Below are 16,640 nucleotides of genomic sequence, written 5' to 3' on the forward strand. Positions count from 1 at the left end.
GACGCTACTAAGTTAACGTTAATTCGCCGGGATAATTAGCTAGGAATAACGTAACGATTAAGGATTTAGGATCGATGATGTATTTGCATACCTCTGCCCATATTGGTGTTCGCGTTGACTATGGCGTAAGTCACGCGATTTTTCACGGCGGCACTTATTTTATTCACCACGTCGGCCGGCGAGCCCATTATAAAAGACGCGTTCGTAATGTTATTCAAGTCACACGTTATTTCGGCTTCTTCAATTTCCGATGGTGAATCAACTCCTATCACTTCCAGACATTTCTGTTACAATAGCAATAGCGGTAGATTAATCGTCTTGTTAGTTCGTTCGATTCAGTCGCGTTTTCGTGTGTGCGCGCACGACACATACGGATACGATAGTACACGTCAATTGTGCCGTTCGCTTAATAAGAGATATTCGCTTACGTTACGCGTCCCGTGTGAGCTTAACTTGTGTGTTGTACTTACAGATGCCATCATAAGTCCGACTACGCCAATGCCACAGCCGATTTCGAGTATTGTTACTTTCGACGTAGGCTTAAGCATGTCCATGACTGCTTTGGCTACGTTCAACGCGCCGGCAGCGTTCGACCAAAAGTTGGTCTTTGGCGAGAGCTGCACTTTCAGACCACCGACGACTTCGTCTAGAGCTTCTGCTCCCACTAAGAACGTCGTGTTTGTAATGATCTTATTATTGGCGCATCTGAAACGAATGCAATGAGAGATTGCAGATTTCCGCCAATCAGAGCAGAGTTCTCTGTCTTGTGTGTGTATATGTCGAGCTCTTACTTGTTCAGCGATTTGCAATACAGAGATTTGACATTGCAATCTTTCCCCTGACCCGACTCGTATATCTGTTTCAGACGGTCCAGAGTACTGCGACTGATGTTCTTCCCAGTTGCAAAAAGCATGAGCTCGCCCATGCTATTGCAACGCACTAACAGCCACATCCACATTTGATTTTGCACTGAATCGACATCCGAAGATGTGTCGTTCGATAAATTTTCATCAGACGCCGTTGCGGCGTCGTCCGGCGACGTTATTGTTGTTTGAAGAAAATCTTCAAATATCTAATAACGCCAATATAACGGTCGATATTATATCGGCAAATGTGTAATTTCCCTTATATCTAACTGATGTGATGCTTCTTCGCGCGTTAAGTAATTTATATCTACACATATATGTTTTGAAAATGTATACCACGTAAATGGTACACGTATACATGTATATGTACGTGTATCTATATATATATATATATATATATATATGTATATACACACACATTTATAAGAGCTAAATTGTTTAAGATTTGCGGAAGCACGATATCAGTTGTTGCAATTTATCGTTGTTACATACAACTAGAAAATTGTATTATATATATATATATAGCATTTATTTTTCATTTATTATTATTTCATGTTATCAATTTATCTTATAGATAAATCTTGCTTTCTCAGTTTTTGGGCTATTTCATGATTATTACTCCATGTTATTCATTTATCTCTCGTAGAAATGCTTTTTAACTCTTTGGCAAACTCATGCAAGTTCATGTACACGAGACTGGTTTACAGTCAAATGTGCGGAATCTACGTTGTAGATACCAAAAATCTGTGAGTATTTTGCATGTTTTCATTGTCTTATTTAATCAAACTCTCATTGTATTGTACATGGTTATCCGCATTATTCCAGACTTAATTTAAGCCATATTTTCAAAATTACATACGCATCATTTGCATCATAAATTTCCTTGTTTGCATGGTTAATTATATTTGTAAACAACAGACGTTGTGTCACGTTACAAATAATTATTAGTATTAAGATGCATCATACGTGTGTCTATATTTCTAGTCCTTATATTTTTTTTTCAGTCACTTTTCTCTTTCATTTTTGCGTACAAAATATATTCATGACCGTTTAGAGCAACGGTATAATATCAGAAGATATCTAAATCAGATATATATATCACTGTTTAACAGTTTTATGTCGACAATAATATCGACAACAATATGTATTAATAATACATATTGCAAATTCTTTATCCTTCTTTTTTGTGTTCTTTTAAGACATTATTTTAACGTGCCGATTTTTTTACAAAGAAAAAATTGCACGTCTTCCATGATGAAATATGACATCGATGTTGTCATTATTTTTGCTGATATTTTGACAAACTTGCGACAATGATAATATTTTCGTAAGTGCCAGAAATTCATTCTATTGCGTATGCAATAGTATAGAAATTATATTTTTACAGATTCTTCTTATTTTACTCGTATATGTCCTTTTATCGTATTATGTACATATCTATATATAGCATCTTGTACACAGAATCACTCCATAGTTTATAGAAGCTCGCACATGAATAATTACTGCTCATAATTATGCAGATCTGTTTCCACTTTTAGGATAGTAGATATTCAATATATACAACTGATATAAAAACTAACTTAATGCTGAATCATTTTCGTATTGTAAAGATGTAGTAGATTAACCAGAAAACCCATTGTTTTAGGTGGAAAAGGAAAAAAAAATGAAATTTTTCTAAATATAAAAGATATACCTTGACAGCTTTTAATACAAACGATGGAAATTCGGACGTGTTATGGATATCAACACCCCATGCCGACGTTGGTTCAAGGCTCCAGACTGTTTTGTAACTTTTATTGGAAGATTCCGATTTTTCTTCTTCTTTCACAGTTACCTGTACATCTTTTCTGATGCCTAAACATGCCATATTGTATTTATCACATGTTTATGAAAAAAATATTAAATATCATATATTCTTGACAACACCGTTATTTGATAAAAAAGATATCTAATAAAAAAAGGCAAGTTTTATTACACTGCATGATATACATGAGATGTATACTAAAGCGCGGGGGATCTCAAGAATATTTCAAACAATTTCAACATGATCAAATATTTCCAGAGCATTAACCATTTCTTTTTATACTCACATTCAAACTTCCATCGGTTTGTATGTGGCTTGTCTAATAGACAACGTCGAAATGGATCCAGCTTGCACATAGGCGATCCTTCTTTCTTTTCTATTCTCTCTAACCATTTTTCATAATGAGGATAAGTAATTCCTAAAACTCGAGCTAATTTTGAGAGTCTTTCTTTAACAAGCGCTTCTTTATCTGCAATCTAGAAAGAATGTTTTTTTCTAACTTAATAATCACAATATCCGTGTATTAATTTAAAGTAGTTTCCGGAACTGATTTAATTTAACAATGAAGCTTGATTGAAAATGAAAAGATTCTAAAATATTCTACCTTTTTCTTATACCAATTCTCTTCTACCCCTCCTTTGTCTTCTCCATTCACTTCATCCTGCTGCATCTGTTCTTCTTCCTCACTTTTAATAGCCACAACTTCATTATCATTCTCTGTAGATTTATCCATACAAAACGTCTCAGGATCCAATTCAATATTTTCTATTACATCCAAATGATGCATCACATCTTCGTCTGTTACGTCCTTATGTGTATCTAATTGTGTGTCTAAACCGATATCAATGACCAAGTCAGCAGAATCATTCTTAGCTCGCTCATCATCTTCTACTTGCATTGGTTCATCTTTGTTTTCAGTGTGAGATGTTACATTGCCTACAAATATACATATATTCTATGCCATAAATAAAGAGCATCGTCAATAGATAGTGTACTTTTCATGCTGCAAAATTTATCACAGCTAACATATATAGCTCCTGTTCTTTAATTGCACAATATGAAAATAAAATTGCTTCGTGAGACTAAATTACAGAATGTTGTTTTTATGTTATGCAAATTATTCTTTTTCTAATCAAGGAAATTCTTTCCTATCAGATATAACGATTTGACCGTGTAATCCCCACATTGTACACCTGGAATAATGCCAATACCTCAACTTCAAATAGCTTATAATTCATAGAGTCCTTGATGGAAACTAAATGTAATCGATTTTGAAAACATCTCGACATCAGCTACAAGAATACGTGATAAGAAATGCAAGTTACTGTTTGAAAAATTCAACATGATCCTGATGTAACCTTAATACCCAAGGTTATCCTATAACTTTCATCTGGAATATCCTTTCAAAGAACGCGTTCTTTTTGAGGTATCTTCAATTGTCGTGCAATTGTCGTGTGACATTAAATTCTTCGTCTCATCTGCATATATATGTTACAAATTGCGAATAATACTCGGCGACACTTTTTAAGACTAAATTCTACATTATACCACTGGTCTCAGGATTCTGCTCGGTGGTGTCCATTCGCTCCACAGTATCCTCAGGCTGTTCCACGACACTGTCCAGCTGTTCCACTGTGGCATCCGGCTGTTCTACAGTATTATCCGACTGTTCTATGGTATCGTCCGGTTGTTCCACGGTGTTGTCCGGCTGTCCCACGGTGTTGTCCGGCTGTTCTACGATATTGTCCGGCTGTTCTACGGTGTCGTCCGGCTGTTCCGCGACATTATCCGATGGTACCGTCGCGTTATCCGGCTCTTCCACGGTATTATTCGGATGTTTCACGGTATCGTCCGACTTCTCGCAGTTCATAGCCTCCATTTGGGAATCTCGGGTCGATCGGCAACTGTCGTACGTTCAACGGGCTCGTTCTACGCGGAAATAATAGAGTCGATTAATGCGAGCGAGGAAACGTCTATCGGACGCGCTATCGACAGTGATTACATGACGTAACGCGGTGACTGAGCAAGGAGGAGTCACGAAACACTCGCATTAGCAAGCACCGTACAGCACCGGCACCTCGTCTAACGAGGTCTCGTCGACTTCTTACGTCCGACTTACACGCAACTTCTCGACTTCTCTTTGGTTGCTGCCCGCGAAAGGTAGCGCGATCGCGATCCTCGCGCGTCAAACGCCACGCACAGCGAACGGGCGTAAAAGATACGGTTTAGAATCGCGACCTTTCGATCCGGCTGTTATTCTTTCGCAACGCTTCCGCAATGTCTTCCGTTAGTTCGATCGAACGCGTGAAATATTAACGGCGCGAAGCAACGTGAACGCAGACGCGTGTGCGGATTGCCGCGAAGCGAAGGAACTTCCTTCGAAAATACTTCCTTCGATATTCGAGTCCGAGCGCAAAGGTGTGCTCTCTCTCTCTCTCTTTCTTTCTCTTTCTTTCTTTCTCTCTTTCTCTCTCTCGTTACGCTCGACGAGCCGTACTTCTCTTACCTCCGTTAGAACAGTCCCGCATTTGGGGTTATAGCTGCGCCGTTCTTAGGGCGCGCAATATCCGATTCTTTGAAATTCCTTGATAGAAAGAAAGTTTGTGCCAGTGGTACCACTGGAAAATGCGACAGCGTAAGTAACGTGATCAGTCTAATAAGCGAGAAATCATTAACACAATGCTATCACACAATATTTTGTAACATGCAACATTTTCGAATATGTAATTCTTAATGTCGTGTATATAACGTCATTGTTAATAATTTATTCAAACGTTAAAAATAATATTTCTATACTATAATTTTAATACTTAGGGATATTATATTATCAAGTTTAAAAACACTTATGAAATATTATGTCAAAATGTTGACAAAATTCATATAAAGTCGGTGTTTCAAAAGATTGACTTGGTGTTTTTTTTATTTACTGGAGATGTTTCTGATATGATAATGAGATGCTTCCAGAATCATTTTTCTTGATCATGACACCTAAGTAGAACAAAAACAAAGGTCAATTTGACTCCGATGATTTTTTGTTCCACTTAGCTGTCAAGATGACGTCAATCGGTCTGTTCTTTATAGCTGGACTGCTGAACTGGTGAAATGAGTTGAAGTGAGGAAACAAATATTTGTCTCACTTCAACTTATTGTTTGAGTTCAGCAGTGCAGCTGTAAAAAAAGGCCTCGTACTACTTGGGAAATACAAGAAGCGTCTGACTCACTGGTCTAGTTTCCACCAAAGCCTCCAATCCGATTCTACTTGAGTGCGGAGATAATGTAGCATGATGTTTCCATTGAAAATAGAGTAATAGTAGTGAAGAAGATTAGTTGCGTTTCCATCGACTTAAATTCCGTTCTACACCGCGTTAGGTGCGAAGTAGAAGCAGATTGAAGGTTTCGGTGGAAACTAGACCACTGTTAAATCATACCATGATCTCAAAATTCCTCGTGTAGGACTCTCATTATATAAAAAAAATGATTATGCACATACGTTTTATTTCTGTCACAGTTACTTCTTATTCAGACGATGATCATGATTAATTTTCCATCGAATAGTTATAGTATCGAATAGTTTCACAGGGCGAGTTCGAATACTCTTTGAAGTTCTCAAATTCTACTTCCAGCATGTTTCGATATTTCTGTCCAGCGATCGGTGAGTCTTTCCCCATTGGTTGGTCGACAGTTGTGCGTCAATCACACAATGCGAGAGCGCCACACTAACTATGATCGGTATTTATAGACTAGTATTCACAATCGGATGTAATATTTAAGACTACCTTAAGTTCATCTTGAGATGTTTCGTAGCCAACGAAACGAGCGATACAACATTTGAAGTCTACGATTGTCTCTTGACCAATCAAATCGCCAATAGCTTCTTTCTGATTGGTTAAGAGACAATCATAGACGCAATCGCCAAGCGCTAGTGTGATACGAGCTTAAGTTAGGCGCATCGACTCTTAGTTCCAAAGTCTCCGCTACGGGGCGCTATCATATTTGTCGATGATTTGAGGTCGTAAATCAGGTACTTTTGATCAAGATTGAGTGAAATCACCGATGTTTGAAACATCGACGTTTACTCACTGAGGATGCATCGTACGAGTTTATCGGATGTGTCGATTCGCTGTCAGATAAATATTTCTAAAGCTCCTAACATTTTCTCTAGATGGACGTAACACCATCTTCAATGAGTAAGTATCGATATTCCTCAAACATCGATGATTTTGTTCGTCTCTAGGTGTTTCTTTTATTTCCCAAGTAGTATAACTTGAAAGCTGGTCAGAAGCACATTTCTCTTATATAGAAACATAAACGAAATTCAACAGATTGTAACTTCGACAAAAATGATGATAACGAGATAATTCGAGAAGTATTTTAAAGTTTGAAATTTCTATTCTTTCCAAATATATTAAATTCATAACGCTATTATTGTTTATTGCCAAAGTATATCGAGTTTAATGAGAAATAGTCAGATCATTCAATAGATCATTTCATTTTTAACCACATCTATCAGATGAATTATTTATTATATTAAAAATTAACTTGAATTATTATATTGAAAATTATTATATTGGAAATTAACTTTTATAAAAAATTTGATAAATGAATTTTCAAAAGGAAAAAGTTTATGCTTTTGCTTATTCATTGCTTAGAGAATGTTGCATATCGATGTTGTATATTCGTTCGCTTACTGTGACTGATTAAAGTATCATTTTTGCTTCATCATTAAATAATTCGATAAAAAAAATCGCACCGTAATCTCCGAATAAATTAAAGAAAGAAGTTCATAGTTTCAAATCGTGTAAATCCTATTTGTTGATTTTTTTACTCGGTANNNTTTTACTCGGTATAATTTGACAAACTTTATAAAAAATATTTCCACTCGACGAATTTCAATTTACTTTTATGTATCATCGTAAAAAGTGTAGTAGACATAATATTTGAACACATATATGAAAATCAGAGATTCTTTAAAATGTTACCTTAACCACTACATTATGAATATTTGGCCGAAGTTGCAACTCATTAAACTTTACTCATTTCTCATATATCATTGAGCAAAATAAATATTAATTATTAAAGAATCACTTTTTTCGAAAGATTATGAAAAATTGATCATGAAAAAGTTCAACATTCTGTCTTCGTAAAAAACGATAATGCCAACATGGTTCGAAAAACACTTTATAATTTAAAGTCTCTAATTTTGAAACATATTAAAATGATAACATTGTGTCGTTTCTTTAAGAAATATCGAGTTAAATAAGAAGCGACGATAATTCAATTTTCAATCTCTCCTTTTCAGTTAAACTTTAATATCGAAAAATTATTTATATCACAAATAGGACAAGAGTATTTTAAACGGAGAACTTTATATTAATTTAAACTATATATTAATTTTTTATCGAACGTCATATATTAATTCACTCACTCTCTATGAATGATCGAATGGTCGAAAGAACACTTTTTGCTTCAACGTTAAATAACTCGATGAAAAAGATCGTGCCGAAATCTACGGGAACGTGCAAATTAAAGGGAAAAAATCCATGCTTTTAAATGATGTAAATCTCATACGATTGTGATTTTCCCGTGCAACTTGACAAACTTCTTCAGATATCTCGCAAATCCCGATGGATCCTCGTGTAACATCGTAAGAAATAAGTAAATGATACATTTGAAAATATTTTCAAAAATTAAAGGCCCCAAGCTGCGAAATACTCCCTGAAAGCATCTTATCGTTATTTCAACCCGCCGAATTTCGCCTGTTGTTCGCGGCAGGGAAGAATATCGCGACTTCTCGCACGCATCCGTCTTATACCCGTGTCAAAGTGCATTGTAAATCGAAGAATGCGACTCAAGGTGTTGCAGCCAATCATGGGCGAGCGCGACGAGACCGAGGGTGTCCACGATTGGTGCAACTTCTCGGCCCGATTCACGATCTTTGATTGTCGATACGCGGTCTGACACGAGCTTTACTATTCCTCCTGGCGGCACGAGCGGGCCGCCAACCATGCAGCGGGTGTTTCGACGCGTTTCGGCGCCGACGAGCGCTCAACCCGCGCTGCCAGGGCGCAGACGCGCGCCTTATGGATTTTACCCCCCGGTCGCGTCGGTAGTATCGGGTATAGTCCTGGGGGTTGGCCTGGTGGGAGTCAGAGGGGCATACGAGGGCGCTCTTCCCGCGGGTCGTCCACGAAAGGGAGAAGGAGCGATGCGCGAGCCGGTCGCGGAGGGTAGTTGACGAGGAGGAAGAGGAAGAGGGGAGTCAGCGCCGAAACGATACAAGCGACGGGTTGGGCCGGCCGTCTGCACAACGTGACCTGCCCGATTACACGGGGATGAGCAAGCCCGCGCGTCCATCCCCCTGTGCACGAGCCGAAGGACTCTGTGACATGTGACCGAGCCGAGCGCAACGTCGTGGTCGTCCCGCATCCATCCCCGTCGGTCGTTCCTGCAGGACTCAACGCGACAGTCAACCACGTGGTTCGGAGCTCTGGTGAGTGAGTCCTTCCTTGTCGCCTTTTACAGCGAGCTCCTCTACCGATGAGGGTGGCTTTCCGACGGTGGTTCCGACCGGGGTGTCAACGCGAACCGGACGCGATCCTGAGCGCATTCCATACGAATACGCTGCTGCAAACGAAGCCCCCGAGAATTAACACAGCTCGTGTTTTATCTTATATATCTGACGAGGGGTCCGACCCTTCCGTGAAATGCATCGTAAATCTGTATTCACGCACACAAACGTGAGAAACTTGGATTCCAGGTATTTTCGGTCGGCCTTTCTCTCACGGAAATGTACAAACGGGTCTTTCGAGCGCGACGTTAGAGCACAATGGAAATGACAAAAATTTCACTCAGTCGCACCTTGAAGTTCTAGACGCGAGAATTTTGCACAATCGCTTGGCCACGTATATGCGTATATTACTGTGTGTCATTCGTCAAATTCGGAATTGCCATTGGCCGTGGTAAATAATGAAGTTACGGTAAGTTTACGTGCGTAGAGATTGAGAGAGAGAGAGAGAGAGAAAGAGATAAATGTTTTTTTAACATATAATTGCAGAACGATGTTTTGGCAATTTAAATTTAATGCTGATTTTATGTAGAACAGATTTCGTGTAATCACACACGGAAAGAAAAGGTCGGTTAGTAATTGATTATCTGTTATCTGGGGACCAGACGAAAACTCGACAGGAAACGATCTATAATCGAGTTTTTGTCTGGTCCCCGTGTAGCTACACGAATTGGAACTTTTCCGTATAAAACCCCAAATATCAGGTCGTTGGAAATACCTGCCGAAAACAAAACGAGATCAGGAAAAACATAAATCTTCTCATGACGGATCGTCAAATTCTGTTATTTTCCCTTATAAAAGGAACTTTTACTATTTCTATTTCTATTTTACATATAATAGTATGTGCAATATACTACACAATAATAGTATAAAAGGAACTTTTATACTATTCTATTTTACATATAGGCTGATTCCCGCGAATAATCATTTCTTCCGGCGACTGAAATTTAGTTTCACCCCATTTTTCGCGAGATCCCCCGCGATATAGCTTGCAAATGTTCATCTAATTTGGAAAACGACTTTTCCCGAATTGACGCGCCCAGAGGCGCGGGCGCGTTTACTTCACGAAAGTTCCGGGCGTTACGAGTTCGTCACCTCGCCGGTATTCTCGTCGCATAGTTAAGGGGATAGTTCCGCTTATTTCGCAGCTTTGCACTCCGCTTCGTTGTTGTAAAGTTTCACGGGGGGAGAGGGAGAGAGAGAGAGAGAGAGACCTGTCTTTCCCCGTCTCGTACTTATACCTTTCCGACGGTTTTCTTTATTTCACAACTCGACACGCATCGTCAAGGATCGCGCGCGCGGCTCTCTCGCGAGACTATACACTCTACGTCCGCGAACTTTCGCGACACCGGCATCGAACTGCACTTCTAGAACCGCGGAGAGTGCTGAGACTGGCTAATACCTTGTCGTGTGCTGCTTTCATCGGACTGGAAAAGTATTAACCAGCCAATCGTAGACTGAAAATACAAATCGGCCTGAGCGTTCTCGAAGAGTCTCAATTAAGCTAAAGTGAGAGAAAATAATAATAACAATGATAATAATAATAATGATAATAATCGGCAAACACCAACCAACAGTAATATAACATCGATGTTATAATTTCCCACTCAACAATATAACTGTTACATAACACGCGCGTTGCATTTACATTGCTGGAAATGATGATGATAATAACGATAATAATAATATCTCGTATAATCAAAAATGACAAATAGTATCTATTAATACTCGATAAAGGTATAATTCGATGAAATTTAATCGCACATGTCGCAAAGACAAAGTCACAAAAACAGTCAAATTGCACGAAGTAACGATGTGGTATTCACGTTGTCCCGCAATATCCAATTCCCGATTAATCTTAAAAGAGCGCGATCACTTATGGAAGCGAGATTAAACGTTAAATAAAAAAATTAGTGACAAACACACGCGTTTGACATTTAAAGAAATGAAAATAGAAGCATGAAAAATATATAAGAGGGAGGTGCGAGAAAGAGAGGGAGACGCGGGAGACACTATCGAAGACAATTTTAGTGCCGTTAACGCGATGAATGCGACCAGAGCCTGCGTGTAATAATCTGCATTTGGCGCGTCCGATCGAGAGCTGAACAGATGCACCGCTACCCTCCGGAGCCAAGGGGCCGTATTTTCTACACAGTAAAAAATTGTGTGGTAAATTTAACACATTTCGCATGTCCCAAATAGTCCACACAAATTTTCGAAGTTGATTTAACACAAGGCGAATGTGCTGAAGAATAAGAAAAGGATTATATCAAAAATATAAATAAAATTTTAATATCCATGATATATTAATCGACACTGAAGTATAAAATGGGTCGTTTTAACATTTATAAGTGTTGTCTTAACACTCACATATGTTGAATATCGACTTAACAAAATATTGAGGTGATATGAACACAATGTGTTAAATTAACACTCGAGTACATAGTATAAACATATTTTGTACTTGTGTTAAAATCAATCCTTGTTAACAAGATTTTGTTACAAATTTTTAACACAAGATCCTTTTAACATGAGTTGATTTTAACACAAGTATACAAGATGTTTCTCACATCCCGCTGAGGGAATTTAATTAATTAATTAGCGCTACAATTACCGCGCTCTCGGTCTTAAAAGGGTCCTGTTTTCTTTCGAATTTTTGATTTATAGAGTCTTACGCGAATCCTTCTGTTTTCCACCGTGTTTTTCACCGTAGCGAAACAAATCATCAACAATAACCAACAGTATTGCACAATAATTAATTCATCATCAGACCGCGAATTGTCGTGAATTACCCAGAAAAACAGGGTAAAAGCTTTCGCGTCCAAAACGATCCACTGAAACTCGGCGTTACTTTGACACGATGAGCGCGTTAAAAAAGCACACAAATACGTGTTAAAGAATAATGGAAAATTTCAGTGGGCCGTTTCTGATTTTTCGCTGTGCACGGCAATTTCATAAGCGCTCTCGCAGCTCGCTCGGCAAGATTTCCTTCGCTCGCGAGGAACGCGAGTGACCAATTCGTCGTCGTGTTCCCTATTGCACGGCGAACGAGGTTCGCGAGAGAGCAGCTCGCGAGGTACGCCCTTCTTCGGAGGGCGGACGACGGGACACGGTCGGAAAAACATCGATGTTGCGCGAAAAGTTCAATGCTTACGATCGCGTGTCGTGGCTTCGAATGTGGCGGACGTGTGTGTATGCAGTAACGGGCCGCGGCCCGACTCGATTACTTCGAGCTGCACTTGTCGTGGGGGGATTTCGATGTGAAAAAGCGGCAGGGTCTGCCCTGTGGTGGTTGCCGGCGGAACCCGCACAAGGGGTGAATCGGGCTGTGTGTGCGTGTGTGTGTGTGTGTGTGTGTGGGCGTGAAGGTTGATTCATGCTGGTACGACGGTACAGTCCTTTTCGTGACTGTGGCTCGATAAAGGCGATAGCGGCACCGGTGCATAACGGCCGAATTTATTCCGCAAATTTGAAGCGGGCTCGCTGCGCCGTCGCCGTGCGAAAACAGCTATTCTCTTTCTCTCTCTCTCTCTCTCTTTCTCGCTCTCTCTCTCTCTCTCGTTGGCGGGAGCCGAGGGGGAACGCTACCGAGTCCGACGCGCAGGCCATTATGCAGATGCATGTTTTACACGTTTATATATCCATATTTTCCGCGTGCATATCGGATGCCGCTTTTCGCGAGATATTTTATGACAGGGAAACGTGCGCGCAAGCGACGTGCAGGTTATTGTCTGTCTCTCGACGAAACCGCGCGCCCGCGCGTCTCCAGGTGGATCCAGACTATAGCTTGGAGGGTTCGGAAAAAATCCGGTTTTCCCCCTACTTTCCCGCGGGTACCCTCGGCTTCTCGTCTCTAAGGGATGAGGAAATTCTTTTAGAAAAATTCCCGTGCGTCCGGTTGAAACCTGACACGTTTATTTTATTCCGTAAGCGAAATAAGGAACACCGAAAGCATACGCGGAAAATTGGGAAAAAAGCCGAGTTTTCCAAACTATAAATCCAAGAGCAAGCGAATGAGCAGAAACGAACTTTAGCGAACGTGTTCGGTCTCATGTGTCGGTATAATTAGCAACGAAAAGGTTGCAACACTTTTTTAAATAAACTTTGAAATGCATCCCGTATCCAGCAGGGAAATTTGTTTATTAGTCATTCTCAGGAGATGCATTTTCCTATTGGATACGAAATGCATTGCGAAACTCATCGAAACAAAGTGTTGTAACTTTTCTGCCGCTGACCATACATTGAAGAATGATATGCTTATTTATCAACGTTGCTTCGTTTAACGAAGAATTCACACTGGGGCCAACATGTCTGATGACAATTAAAATATTGCTTTAGGTGTGCATTTCAAAAGATTATATGAGTGATGATAAATTTGGCCGTAAGCAAAAGTTACTACACGAAAAATTTAGAATTTCAGCTAGTCGGAATCTTAATGCTGAAAGATGATATTGCATTTATGACTCCCGCATGTAGAACGCAAAAACGCTTTGATTATTGGTGATTATTTTATAACTCTAAACTTAGTTGAATTTGCACACTTAGAAAGTGTCACTGGCGCCATCCGTTAATTGCCAAATTCTTTGGAACTGATATGGACGGATTTGAAACTCACATATTCTTTTTCAGTATTTCATAAGCTTTCATTTGGCACCGGTTTCAATTGTGCTCAAACAAAATCAGCCCTTTTGAAGGTCTCCCTTCACGTTAATGCTCGTTTGTGTTCATTCGACGAACAGGTTCGCATCCATACTCGATCGTGGATCTTCCGAGTAGCTGGCGTGAATTTTCGATCGAAGAAGCAACGCACGTTTCGCAGTTGCGCGCGAACGGAAGTAACGTGTGCGCTACTCGATTTCACTGACGTTGTTTTCCCACCGCAATCCTGCGAATCTCGCGCGAATTTTCCCGGCGAAGATATGCTCAAGCAATTCGCACGTCGGAAAGTAATCTCTCGGACACTCGCGTGATATTCTCGCGGTAAGTTATCTTATGCGGTCTGAGATAGTCCATAGCAAAGAGATTGCAAGGTTTTTTTCCCCGATAAACGTCTCGGAGCGCGCTCGGTATCCAATAAGAAAATTGACTTCCCGAGGATCACTACGGGACTCTTCGTCAAATCAGTCGAAGAACGGTGGGAGGGAAAAATTTTAATCAGTTTAATACTTTGGAGTTCTACGCTGAAAAAAAGTGCTACATTCAAGTAAATACAATAATAATAAATCACTCCAATACTAGAGCAATAAATTACTCCAATAGTCCTGAGCAAATTTTTTATTGAAGTAAGTGTTACTTGAATTTAACACTTTTTGGTTATATTGAAATAATATATATTTTTACTCGATCCAAGTAAAATTTATTTAATTCAAGTAAAAATTTGCCCAGAATTATTGGAATAATTATTTACTTGAATGTAGCATTTTTTCAGTATAATTACGAAAATTTTGCGCACTCGTTCGAAACGTACGTGTATTATTTGTGAAATTCCGAACTGCCTTAATTGGTTGTAGCAAACAATAAAGTTACTGCGATTTTCACAGGCGCACGTAAACGTATTTCGAATAACCGGTTTTCTGAGAATTAATTTAACCTCTTCGGAGATACTGACACGTGTGTACGTTTAGATACCTCCAGTTTTTCTTCTTCAAGCCGAACACTGTCGATAAAATGTAACGAATATTTCTGCAAATAAATATCCACCAGAAAATTCCACGAGAAAGAGAAATTTCATTATATATAATTAACAGATATCATATTTAAGTGCCTGGAGAATTTATAAAATGCGAAATAAGGGAAATTAAATTAAATCATTTTGTTCCAATTTAAAAAAATTCGTCCCTGAAAAGATTATCGGCAAACTCACCCATTGGATATGAGCACGGATTGCGAAATTCATCGAAAAAGAAGAAAGATATTTCAACCTTCCTGCTGAACAAACGCTTACCCAAAATATAACGCGAGCAAAGCAACATTATTGCTGCACGCTCCTCATCTTCATCCACGCTCCTCGCGAGGTTCATGTCGGGTCAGCGTTTGGCAACGGACACCGTCGCATCGGTGGAACAATTTGCAAACGCGGATGGCACGCGAGGCTCGCTTAAATCATCAGGCAGGACGGTCAAAGGTTAATTCAGTGGAGCGCAAGAGGCGGAAATTGAGGAGTAATTAGACAAGCAGGATATTCCCGAATTGCACCGCAATCGGCGGGCGGTCCGCAACGGTCAGGAAATAATTACAGATTTCGAAATATCTCGAATATTCGTCTACGCGCGCGCGCACTGAGACGAAGATTCCCTCAAATTTAATCAATTCTATCGCATCGAAACGAATTTCATCACTGGCATGCTCCAAAGAAACTAACATTTCGATCAATAAGTACGATTGTTAGACTTTTCAACGAATATGTATCTTTATCTTAAATAAACAATTTGTTTGGAAGGAAAGATAAATTTTTTATAAAGAAATTATTTGTTTCATTTTACATATTTATTGTAACCAAATAATATTTTATTTTAAAGGATATTATTTCAAATAATAGCGTTCTTTCTATTAAATAATAGAGTTTCCTTGAATGAGACAATAACATTTTCACTCGAATAATATTTCGTATAAGTATGTGTTGTTTCTGTGAAACAAATTTCACTCAAATAAATAGAAATGCTAAATCTAAAGAAGCCTTTTCTCTGTGCGTGTACGAGAAAGAGAGAGAGTGCGCGTCCTGCGATCACTTCGCGCGATTAATTTAATTTGCAGAAATTTTCACCGGCGGAAAATTTTGCACGGGCCATCGATCGGCCGATCGATTCGTGCCAATAATTAATAAAGCGCACTGCCGTGCACAAAACGGGGACGACCTGTAACCTTTGTCACGCTTTGAAACGCCGGGGGCTGTATTTTCCACATGCTGCTCCGCGTGTGGAATTTTCGGAATCTCATATTTATGCGTGTTTATTATTAAATATCGGAAAAGAAATTCTCTCCCGCTCCCGCCGATAATAATTCGCGTTACGTTTGCAATCCGCGCCGCAAGAGCGAAAATCGACGGATGATCCGTGCGATCTCGCTTTTTGACTTTTTCGACGATTCGTCGGCCGGCCGCGTGCGTTTGACACGCGCGTCGCACCCGGCGAGCTCTGATTTCCGTTCAGCCGTGCAATTTATTCGACTAATTCTATTCATATACGCGCCGTTGCTCGCGCATCCGCCGTAATTCCGAATTTACCGATATGCCGCACACTTCTCGGCGCATACGCATCGATGATTCTGTAACCTCGTGTGCAAATAAAGTATAAATTTCCGCAATGTGTTATCTCGGCGCTCGAGTCGTTACTTATTTGAACAACGCGAGCGCACACCATATCGCAATTAGTGATTTTAACGCGCCGATCATGAAGAATCGCGCCGG

At 39.7% G+C, this 16,640-nt stretch overlaps 2 protein-coding genes across 7 annotated transcripts in view; one reads left to right on the forward strand and one right to left on the reverse strand.

The window, feature by feature from the left end:
* Positions 1-16,640, reverse strand: part of LOC106741310 — a 38,303-nt gene that overhangs the window by 3,887 nt on the left and 17,776 nt on the right. The window contains exons 1-8 of one of the 6 annotated variants that reach the window (XM_014613136.1): positions 10,638-10,656; positions 4,219-4,599; positions 3,275-3,606; positions 2,957-3,146; positions 2,560-2,720; positions 792-1,072; positions 471-705; positions 92-284 (exon numbers count right to left, since the gene is read on the reverse strand). In XM_014613136.1, the coding sequence (XP_014468622.1) occupies positions 92-284; positions 471-705; positions 792-1,072; positions 2,560-2,720; positions 2,957-3,146; positions 3,275-3,606; positions 4,219-4,549 (1,723 nt within the window). In that variant the 5' untranslated portion in view covers positions 4,550-4,599; positions 10,638-10,656. The other 5 variants (XM_014613135.1, XM_014613131.1, XM_014613134.1 and 2 more) reach the window with 5 other exon arrangements.
* The window catches only part of LOC106741312 (glycoprotein 3-alpha-L-fucosyltransferase A), a 42,352-nt gene continuing 34,547 nt past the window's right edge, over positions 8,836-16,640 (forward strand). Inside the window, exon 1 of the mRNA XM_014613142.1 lies at positions 8,836-9,160. The gene's annotated coding sequence lies outside the window, so the exon portion shown is untranslated. The remainder of the gene's footprint in view (positions 9,161-16,640) is intronic.

Source organism: Dinoponera quadriceps, unplaced genomic scaffold, assembly GCF_001313825.1.
Source record: "Dinoponera quadriceps isolate SergipeBrazil2010 unplaced genomic scaffold, ASM131382v1 scaffold405, whole genome shotgun sequence".
Classification (NCBI taxonomy): Eukaryota; Metazoa; Arthropoda; class Insecta; order Hymenoptera; family Formicidae; genus Dinoponera; species Dinoponera quadriceps.